At 39.0% G+C, this 10,797-nt stretch overlaps 1 protein-coding gene across 11 annotated transcripts; it reads left to right on the top strand.

The window, feature by feature from the left end:
* Window positions 1–10,508, top strand: LOC117617842. 11 transcript variants are annotated; one of them, XM_034347430.1, is made up of 18 exons: window positions 1–979; window positions 1,258–1,797; window positions 1,879–1,998; window positions 2,077–4,071; window positions 4,151–4,267; window positions 4,432–4,614; window positions 4,699–4,761; window positions 5,256–5,327; window positions 5,426–5,689; window positions 6,663–6,782; window positions 7,431–7,490; window positions 7,951–7,991; window positions 8,186–8,263; window positions 8,361–8,445; window positions 8,586–8,749; window positions 8,870–8,933; window positions 9,694–9,781; window positions 9,881–10,508. In XM_034347430.1, the coding sequence occupies exons 1-15, from the start codon at window positions 134–136 to the stop codon at window positions 8,712–8,714; spliced, it is 4,713 nt and encodes a 1,570-aa protein (XP_034203321.1). In that variant the 5' UTR covers window positions 1–133; the 3' UTR covers window positions 8,715–8,749; window positions 8,870–8,933; window positions 9,694–9,781; window positions 9,881–10,508. The 11 variants fall into 11 exon arrangements, with proteins under 11 accessions (XP_034203321.1, XP_034203320.1, XP_034203317.1 ...); XM_034347429.1 differs by having other exon boundaries at window positions 9,670–9,781; XM_034347426.1 differs by having other exon boundaries at window positions 8,854–8,933; window positions 9,694–9,748.
* The last annotated feature ends 289 nt before the right edge of the window (window positions 10,509–10,797 follow it).

The raw sequence follows: 10,797 nt of genomic DNA, 5'->3' as shown, positions 1-10,797 counted from the left end.
GCACCGGAAAAGTCTACCATCTGTCTACCTGAAAACTCAAACTCGTCTCGGACCCCCGAAACCCGCATTTCACAACCCGAAATTCCCTCCCAATTTCTCTCGCCATTTTCATCTCTCTCTGAACAAAAAAAACATGTCGAATCGAAACCCTAAATCCCCTTACGATTCGCTCATGACTCAGGACCAACTCATTGACTCGCTCACCTCCCACGTCTCTCTCTACCATTCTCACTCCAATACCTCAGACCTCAAACCAAACCCTAACCCTAGGTCCGCAATTCTCAAATGGTTCTCATCTCTAACCGTCCACCAGCGCCAAGCTCACCTCACCGCTGTGGATTCGAAGTTCGTACGGATCCTCATCCAAATGCTCGGCAAGCTCCGCACCAATAGCCATGGCTTCTTCATCATCCTCCCTGACCTCCCCTCAGGTGACCTCCCCACCCTATGTTTTAAAAGGTCGAGTGGGCTTCTGTCTCGGGTTTCCGAGTCGAACGAGCTGGAGAGGAGGATATTCGAGTCGACTCGGTTGTTTGCGTCGAGAGAAGGAGAGAAGATTGAGGAATGCTCGTGTTCAGTGAAGGATCTTGATACAGTGTCGGTGAGCGAGGGTTTGGTTGAGAATGTGGATAGGTTTGTGGCGGTGATGGATGAAACATCAAATGGGGGCTTCTTGAGAGGTGAAGAGAGTGACTTGGGATTGGATTGGGTCGAATTCAAGTGGTTGAAGGACAAAGGGTATTACAGTATGGAAGCATTTGTGGCGAACCGGCTGGAGGTGGCTTTGAGGCTGGCGTGGCTGAGTTGTAGTAATGGGAAGAAAAGAGGGGTGAAGCTGAAAGAAAAGATGAGTGCTGCGGGCTTGGCGGCCAATGTGTATTGGAGGAAGAAAGGGTGTGTGGACTCGTGGGGAAATTTGGATTTAGCAACAAGGAGGAATGTATTGACTTCGGTGTTGGGAAAATCAGCGAAACCTTTGGTACATTTTCAAACTTAACGTTTTATAGTATTAACTTTTTTTTGGACGATATTGTGTAAAAAATGTAATAGATTCTGAATGATTGTGTTGATAGATTAGGTTTGAGTTATTGTGTTAACAAATTGGTAATAAAGAAAGGTTTAAAGAGATTGATGCATTAATATCCATAAACTGGAGTTCTCAAAATGGAAAATCTTTATACTGCAGGTCACAATCCGGTGTTTGATTTTTCAGATATTTTTGTTATTTTAGCTTGACGTAGTTCATTTTAAATTTAGATTCTTGAGATTCTGAAGGGGACAAGTAGTGAGGTGGGGGATGAAATGTGGCTCTTCAATACAGGAGTAGAACAGCCATTGAGGTACAACCATAATGTATCTACGCGAAAGACTGTTCCAAAACTTGTGGCTGACACTGAATTTGGGTCAAGCATTATCCCTGCTTCTCTTTCTGGGGAATCTGCTTCCCTAGTCGGTGCCTTTAATAATCTCATTTTGCTTCAGGATATAGTAATGATGATATCCTTATGTCGCCATAGTGAATATGATAAAGGGAAACTCTTCTATAGCACGTTGAGTTCAATTTCTACCATTTCTGATTTTATGCTAAGAAAAGTACGTGGATTTCTTATGGTTATTTTGCTTGACTGCACAAAACTGGAACTTTTAGCAGAGGGTGACAAATCCTTACCTAAGAAATCAAAGGCAAAGCCTAGTGCTTGTAGCCGAAAAAGTAAGGGGAGGACCCGCAATATGAAAAGGCCAAATCCTGGTCGTAGCCCGTCTGCAGATGATTTTTTGTGTGAAAAGTCTCTCAAGGTACTCTTTTAGTTCGCTGATGTTCTTTTGGATGCACCACACATTTTGTGGATAGTTTTAATTGCTTCAGTGTTATGCCAGGATCTTAATTGTACATTGGCTCATAAAGAGAAGGTAGATTCGGTGGAGTCCAAGAAGATGCATGGTATACATCAGGAGACCGAGACTTTCAAAGAGGCATCATCATCAAAAGATGAAATGGTTGTTCTAGTTTTTTAAATTTGGATCACATTTCTCATTGATGATTTGAATGGTTTGTAACTCGTAGCTTGTCATCAGGATCGTGCACAAGCACTGGTTGTTGCAAAAGCTCAGACTGCTGCAAGGAAGGGTAGGAAAGATAAAGGAAAAAACAAAATAACTGGTTGTAAGAATGCCGTTGATGTGAGAAAATTTGAAAGATCAGTCATGGAAGCTTCTTCTTCCTCTGTCATTCCTGAAGATTACACTGCAAAGTGCGATCCCGTTTCTGGTGATTCAGCCTTCCAGAACATCACAGATTGTTCAGCTGGTTGTAACATCCTTGTGACAAATTCGATGCCTCCTGATTCTGCAAATGGGTCGACTAAGGATGAGGATGCCGCCCAAAGCATTCAAGAAAATTATGTTATTGGTTCTAGTGCAAGTTTCTGTCGTAGAATTTCAGAAGAATACCAGTCATCAGACAATATTACTGAAATTCAAATTAAATCCACCGGATCAGAAACTGGAAATTGTGAAATAGTTGGAAATGTAATACCTTCTGTGCCTGTGGTGGATGATAATGCTTTCAGCCATAAGGATATTGACTTTCAGAACACACGTGTTGGTAAATCTGATGTAAAAGACGTCTCGCCAGACAAAGCAGTAAGAGCTGCTGATATTAAAAAGGAAGCTATTCTGTTTCAGGACCAAGAGCATGGAAATCCTATATGTGATACTGGAGCTTCAAGTTCTTTCGAATGCCTTCCATATGAGTGGCCTGGTGTAGCTTGTGCCTATTTTCCACCTGTCAACTCACATCTCCCACCTGCCACTGATCGATTGCATCTGGATGTTGGTCATAACTGGCAGAATCACTTTCGCCAGTCTTTTCTACCCACGATACATCAGGCGAGAAGTTGTCCAATTCAAGGTGGGTGTAATCCAGTTCTGACTCGACCATTGCCAATGAGTTTAGATTGGCCTCCAATTGTTCGAAGGGCTCGCGGATTGGCTCTGTCCCGGACCTGTAATTATGATTCTGGATTCTTCTCAAAGAAGCAGTGTAGTTTTCCGCAGGGTTTTTCCACCCACAGTGTCCAGATTAATACAACAATGGACATCGAAAGGAGGTATTCTTGGGATTGCACAGACCTGCCTGATCCAATAAGGGCACATGAACTAGCAGATGAATATGACAGCCACTGGATATCAGAGGATGAAGTTGAGGTGCAAGCATTTTCTGGGGTAGACTATAATCAATACTTCGGTGGTGGTGTGATGTACTGGAATCCTTCTGACCATCCAGGGACGGTTTTCTCTCGCCCCCCTTCCCTTAGTTCTGATGATAGCTCATGGGCTTGGCGTGAAGCTGACATGAATAGGGCTGTCGATGATATGGTTGCATTTTCTTCTTCATATAGTACAAATGGTTTGACTTCACCTACTGCTTCTTTTTGTTCTCCTTTTGATCCTTTGGGATCAGGAAACCAAGCTCTTGGCTATGTTATGCCGGGGAATGAAGTACCAGGCAAGGTGCTACATTCCTCATCAACAATGACAGACACAGCAGCAGATGAGGAATCATCTGGATCTTTGGCTGATGTAAGTGGTGATGTCGAAGGGAAGATAGGAGATTCACTTCCTTATCCCATTTTGCGGCCAATCATCATTCCAAACATTTCAAGAGAAAGGTCAAGAGAGTTTAAGCGTAGTTATGATCGTAAAAGCCCATGTGTTCCTCCTACTAGGCGAGAGCAACCTCGGATAAAGCGGCCGCCATCACCCGTGGTGCTTTCTGTTCCACGTGCTCCCCGACCACCTCCACCCTCTCCTGTGAGTGATGCCAGGAAACACAGGGGCTTTCCAACTGTTCGATCTGGTAGCTCCAGCCCAAGGCACTGGGGTATGAGAGGATGGTTCCATGATGGAGCTAACTTGGAGGAAGCTTGTTTGCGCATGGATGGTGCTGAAGTTGTTTGGCCATTAAGAAGTAATAATATTTCTGGCCGCCCGTTGATTCAGCCTCTTCCTGCACCTTTGTTGCAGGATCGACTGATTGCTATTTCTCAACTAGCTCGTGATCAGGAACATGTAAGCATCTATGTTATGAGCTTAAATTTACGTTGAAGTTTTGGAAGCCCTTTCATCAGATGGTATTTTCATTGTACAGCCAGATGTTGCATTCCCCCTACAACCGCCTGAGTTGCATAACTGTCCTATGAGGAAGGCGTCTCTTCCTTTGATGCACAGCCTTGTCCACGATGATATTGATTTTTTCTGCAAGCAGGTAGAATAGTTGATCGGTCATCATTTGTTTTTATCCCTTCTTACTGTCATCACTAGCTTTTATTTTCAAGTTCTCCAATCAAAATGTTTGTCAAATATTTGTAGCCTTGACCCTCTTCCATGTGTTGTTACATTCTACTGAATGTTTGATATGATGGATTGAAGGTTGCTGCAGAGAATATGGCTAGGAAGTGCTACATCAATTGGGCTGTCAAGCGGGTTACAAGGTCTCTCCAGGTGCTTTGGCCCAGGTCCAGGACAAACATATTTGGTTCAACTGCAACTGGTTTGTCACTTCCAACAAGTGATGTGGACCTTGTGGTTTGTCTGCCTCCTGTGAGGAACCTGGTAAAGTCTTTATTGATCTAATCTCTCATTTACATAGACCACTACTTTCATGGAAAAAAAACTTACGTGCAGATATATTTGTAGGAACCCATTAAAGAAGCTGGGATATTGGAGGGCCGTAATGGTATTAAAGAAACATGCCTTCAGGTATGTTGTACATTACTGTTGTAGTGGAAGACAGTTCATGTGATTCATTGTGTCTATTGGATGTCTGTGTACTGAAACTGATTGGTTTTTCCAATTAATGAAGGAAATTATGTTGTACACTAGCTTGTCACTGTTCCAAAGCAGTAGATGAACATTATTTTTCTTTATGAGCAGTTTATGGGCTTACAAGCTTAATGTGCATGTATGTACACTCAAAGAGGCTGCATAAACTTGGACACTTCACTCTGTTCCTGTTGGATCATTTTGAATCCTAATTTGTTATTAAACTTTTCATCTAATTTACTTCCATGTTTTTTACATCTTATAATAGAACTTCACTATACCGGACCAGTTTTCCTGGATGCATCCCCATGAACAAATAAACATTGTTTTGGTTATCTGAATTGTTCCCTCCTGTTTAGTTGTTACAGTGCCAATTGATACCTATAATTGTTTTTCCTGTTTCCTGGGTGACACTTATTTTGATGTTCCAGCATGCCGCCAGGTATCTCGTCAATCAGGACTGGGTAAAAAATGATTCGCTCAAGACTGTGGAAAATACAGCTGTAACTCCTGTTCTTTTAAACTTTTTGTTTTTACTTCTCTTTCATTTAAGCCTCTGTTGTTTTCATGGATTTTCTTACTGTTTCCTCTTTGGTCTTAGATACCTATAATAATGCTTGTGGTGGAAGTTCCCCGTGATCTCATTGCCTCTTCTGCCTCCAATGTCCAATCCCCAAAAGAAGAGCTACCTCACATGTCGGGCGAGCAAGGCAGTCATGTGAATTCTAGTGTGGTTGTTTTAGAAGAATCTGCACTGCCTAAATGTTCACAGATAAATTATGATGTTACAAAGGATTCAGTATCAGTTCGTATTGACATCAGTTTCAAATCTCCGTCTCATACAGGACTCCAAACTACAGAGCTGGTCTCTCTCTCTCTCTCTCTCTCTCTCTCTCTCTCTCTTGTGTGTGCGTGTGCATACATGTATTGCATTTTGTGTGTGAAATATAGCACTCTCTACTTCCATCTTCTGATCTTATTTAACTAAAGATGTCTACAGAGGCTGGCTCAAGTATTCTCTCATGTTGCAAATTAATGAGATGTAATGCTAACAGCTTCTTGACTTGTCATTAAAAATACCGATGTTGGACCTTTATTCAATAAGTTAGTTTGAAATATTTCAAAGAGTGTCACCCAAACACACAATATCCCTCTGTCAAAGATATCTGTCGTCAGAATGCCAAGTCTTGCTGGACAACACCTAAGTGTAATAAATTTCATTAGATTGTTGCATCTGTGCTAAAATGGGCCTTTATGTTTGTTGATACATAATTCCGGGGTAGTTTCTTTCAAATTACTATTTGTTCGCAAATCCATGTCAATTGTGTGCTAGTAGGTTAAATTATGCTTATTTGACATTTGTGGTTGGGGTCCTTTAGCATCCATTCTGTGCACGGTCCTTTTGGATCTCAGGGATGCCCTTTTTTTTTTCATTCTCTTGAGGCATTTAATTATAGTTTAAAATTTTATTATCCAGAAGTATGCAACCATATTTTGTTGTTGTTGTAGGTCTCTTGCATATTTGTTGCGTATGAGAATAAATTAAATGAAACTTTCATGCCACTAAATATCTCTGTTATTCTTACCATTTTGGATAGTCTACAATTTTCTTTTCTTTGTGATTTATCCCTTAGGTTTTTCTTTAATATATATTTTTAATATAATTTATTGAGGCGCTTTTGTTGGCATTTATGGCTCAAGTTGAAGACTATTATATGTTTCATTCTTTATATCTTATTTATGCACTTTTGTTGACATTCATAGCTCGTGTTGAAAACTATTATATGTTTTATTTATATTTTATTTATCTTTTATGAACTGTAGTTGGTCATTTGCAGGTTAAGGATCTAACAGAGCAGTTTCCAGCTGCTGCACCTCTTGCTTTGGTACTGAAACAGTTCTTGGCAGATCGTAGCCTGGATCAGTCTTACTCTGGTGGCTTGAGTTCCTATTGTTTGGTGAGTAATGCTACTTATTCCAAGGCTTAATATTAAAAAATAATTTGATTTGAAGTTTTTGATTTCACCATGTTCCAGTTGGGACAGATGTTATGTGGAACATTGTGCGTTCTCAATGAATGTGCTTTAATACTTCTTTTTAGGCAGGCTGCTAGTAGAATTGAGATCTCTAATGCTTCCATAAGAAAGTATTGAAAATTTGATGCTTTAATCTGGCAGCATCCAGATTAAGGCCTAAATTATAATGCATTATGAACGTATAGAAAGTGCAGTTTGATGACCAGTCGACTAACTCAAGTATAGGAAGCATAAACATGACAAGAGTATTCAAGCAACACGTTGCACGTATTGGCTTGTCAGTTTTTCTTGATCCATGTCATTGCCTAACTTTTAAACATAATGCACGTAACAACCTACTGTCACATGCTGTTATTGACTGTTGGAGAAAGGTGAACAGTTGCATTGGCTCCTCTTAACTGTTGTGTTTTGTAACCAGTGATTCTACATAAATATGTTTTAAATTTTGGAAGTTGGCTGCTGTGTACCTGGATTTTGTTTCTAGACATCTCTCTTGTAAAAGAAAAATGCAAATAGTTCAGTATGTCCTTTACAGTAAATAAGTTGTGCTTCTCACTCTTTTTGTTTCAGGTATTACTAATTATACGTTTTCTCCAGCATGAGTATCATCTTAGCCGACCTATCAATCAAGTAAATCTCGATTTTCAAGTCTAAATTTGCTTTGTTAGTATGTTATGTTTTCCCTGGGATGATATATTCTACAAGTATTGTGGAGGACCTTTGAACACCATAGACATGCATCAAATTAATGTGTGACATCGGTAATACCTTGTTTTTTTTCTAATTGAAGATCCAAGTAATGTGCATAGATTGAATGTTCCTCTCAGTACTGTTCATTATTAAAGTTCTGCATGGTTGCATTTAATTGAGGGCCTCATTTTCCTTAAATCTCAAGAGAACCCAATTGTGTGCATCACTTAGAAATGGAGGTATCCTTTGCATTTTGTATAGATGTTCAAATTTCATGTGGCTGGGTTAAGTTCAAATTTCTCATTCAATCTTGTTCTTTTTGCCCTTTTTTGTTTCTCAGTTTTGCTGATGATTATTACTAGATTGCTTTCACTTAACCGCTACATTAATAATCTTGCAGAACTTTGGAAACCTTCTGATGAATTTTCTTTATTTTTTTGGGTAAGCCAACCACTAATAAGGATTTTTATTTCTTTTTCTAATGATATAGGAGTGCAAGTGCTTCTTGGAATTGACTTTACTATGAGGGAAAAATTGTTTAGCTTATTCTAATATGATTTAAATTACATAGTGATTGTTTGACGTTTGATCTCTCTCTCTTTCTCTCTCTCCCTCCCTCTCTCTCTCCCTTCCAGGAACGTGTTTGATCCTCGCCAAATGCGTATATCAGTACAAGGAAGCGGTGTTTATATTAAGAGGGAAAGAGGTTGCAGGTAATACTATCACCCTCTGTTTTTGTTATTCGTGCATGACAGATAAATTTCTAAAATTTCATCCATTGTTTATATCTTGATATTCTACTCCATGTAGCATTGACCCAATACACATTGATGATCCTCTTTTCCCAACTAATAATGTGGGGCGCAATTGCTTCCGGATACATCAGTGTATCAAGGTAAGCTGTGTTCTTTTTGGATTAGTTATCCTGATATTTTCAGGTATATTCAATGCTTATGTGATAACCTGGTGTTTGTCTTTAGCTAGCCGCTACATATGTCTGTTTCTTAATTTCAAGACTATCGTTGGATGATGCAGGCATTTTCAGAAGCATATTCTATTTTGGAGAATGAGCTTGCTTCTCTTCCCAGTGATGATGGTGATTTATGTTCAAGGCCCTCATATAGAATGCTTTCTAAAATCATCCCGAGTATTGATCTATCATAGCGATGCTTATTGTGGAAAGTTGTATGCCTTTGAAGGTAATCTTAGAGTTTGACGTTTTCTTTTGCTTCACTTTTTTTCTTTTGATTTTTCTCTTTTATTGTGGATAGTGGGTGTGAATTGACAATTTCAATCGGATTAGTCTTATGTTAATCTAGGGGAAATCTAAATCATTGATCAAGCTAAGGTGTTCTTTTGGTGAAAACTGGAGGTTGCAATATGGTAAGCATCTTTGGTTTTGATTCTCTCTCTCTCTCTCTGTCTCTCCCCTTTGTGGACTGTCTTTGACCTAAATATTTGTGTACCAACATTTGCTATCATTTTTCTTAAATTTGAAGCTTTACCACCTCTTTGCTTTGAATGGTTACATCACAGACAAACCCTTGAAGATGCAAAATGACTTTCCTAGGTGATACAGAGGTTTTAGAACTTTATTGATGACTAAAATTTTAGTGGATCTAACAGAGGTGGAAAGTTTTGAAGTTCCAAGTGGAATTCATTTAAAAATAGAAATTTTCAACAGTAGAAAGATTATTGTTGCTTGGTTTTTAGTTTTGAAGGTGCAACATTTAGGCTTTAGAAAATGGTATTGCATCTTAAAATGGAGTTTGTGTCAAGTTGTAGTGACCCTAACCTACTAATTCCATGTTGGGTTTGTGGCGTTTTAACTTGTTGGGTTGAAAACTGCGACCCCTAATTTTGGGCACCAAGCATGATTAAATTTTAGTTAATTATGTACGGGTAACCATGTAAGTTTACTTGATTTTGTTCTTTTATATTGGAGGTTTTCTATAATGGTTGTTTCTGTTTTACTTAGTTAAGCAATTTTCCCACACATGCAGTGTCTTTCCCCTTTTCGTAATTGATTTCTTTTGGTTTATAGGAAATTTCTTATTTTTCTTGCTAAATTTCTCTGTATATGTTTTTTAGTAAGATGGATCTGTAATTTTCACCTCAGATTGCCTCCCACACTTTGGTGCAGATACGAACTCTCCTTGTTACGGTTCTGCTACAGGGTTTGTCCAGAAAAAAACAAGGTTCAGCAAACCGCCAAATCACTATGAATTTTTGTATGCCTCCCATGCAGTTGTTTATCGGCTGTACTCTTATGATTAAGGTATTCTTTAACCAAAATGTAATTAACTAATCTTCACTTTTTACTTTATCAGTCACAGGTTAGGTGCAGCCATATTGTCGTTAAAGACTGGATTTTCACCTATCATGCAACTGTTCCAAGTTCACTTTTGTAGCCGAATTTGCTTGATGATCTTGACGTCATGTGATTGGTAGTTTCCTGAGATATAAACCCCAGAGTGGTGAGGATGGCCAATAAAGCTGATCTTGTGGAGGGGACCAGGAACAACCTGAAAACGGGCTCATGTCCGATTCTCCATGTTAGCCCTCAGGCTCGATTCTGCAGGTCACTGCACTGAAAATGAACATTCGAGCTGAAAAAATCTTAAACCAATTGTACACATAGGTGTATAAATCTTATACCAATCGTACATATGTTTACATCAAAGTCAGGTTGATATCATCTGACTAGCATATATTTTGTGTACTCATCAAAAAACAAAACTGTAGATTGTGTGTAGCACTAGAGAGAGGTCGGTCAGTAGTTAGATGATTATACTTTGTGAAGTAACAGAAATGTATTATGATTAGGATCATAAAAATATTCAACTGTACTTTGTGTGTGGCGATGTGCTTGAAATTTGTACACCGCAAAGATTGTGGATACATTTTGAGTTCAGTTGATAATTTTTTCTTATATGCGATGATTTTGGTTTCATGAAACTGGAAATTGCTTTATAGAAACCTCCATTCTTTTTGGATGTCTTTTCATTTATTTATCCATCACGAATGTAAATTCCTTCACTGAATTATGTTAATGGAATTTCTGATCCTTGGATAACCAAGGTGCCATGAAATGTGGCTAGTTTTGTTGTTGTTGAGTACAAGTGAAAATCTAAACTACAAGGCGGGAGGGGGTATTTTCTCACACTATGCATTCTCACCTTTCTTCCTGCTTATCCCTTCTCATTTTAATACAAAAATACCTGCGCATTTTACCTTTATAAATTAT

The sequence above is a fragment of the Prunus dulcis genome, chromosome 2, assembly GCF_902201215.1.
Source record: "Prunus dulcis chromosome 2, ALMONDv2, whole genome shotgun sequence".
NCBI lineage: Eukaryota > Viridiplantae > Streptophyta > Magnoliopsida > Rosales > Rosaceae > Prunus > Prunus dulcis.
Note: the sequence above shows the minus strand (reverse complement) of the source record. Positions and strands in the feature narration are given on the sequence as shown.

Bases quoted from the DNA above. Each gene is read 5' to 3' on its own strand.
- LOC117617842 (XM_034347430.1), top strand. From the start codon at position 134: ATGTCGAATCGAAACCCTAAATCCCCTTACGATTCGCTCATGACTCAG. The intron at 1,999-2,076 runs GTTGTTCTAGTT...GCTTGTCATCAG, and splicing joins CATCATCAAAAGATGAAATG to GATCGTGCACAAGCACTGGT. The intron at 4,615-4,698 runs GTAAAGTCTTTA...ATATATTTGTAG, and splicing joins TGCCTCCTGTGAGGAACCTG to GAACCCATTAAAGAAGCTGG.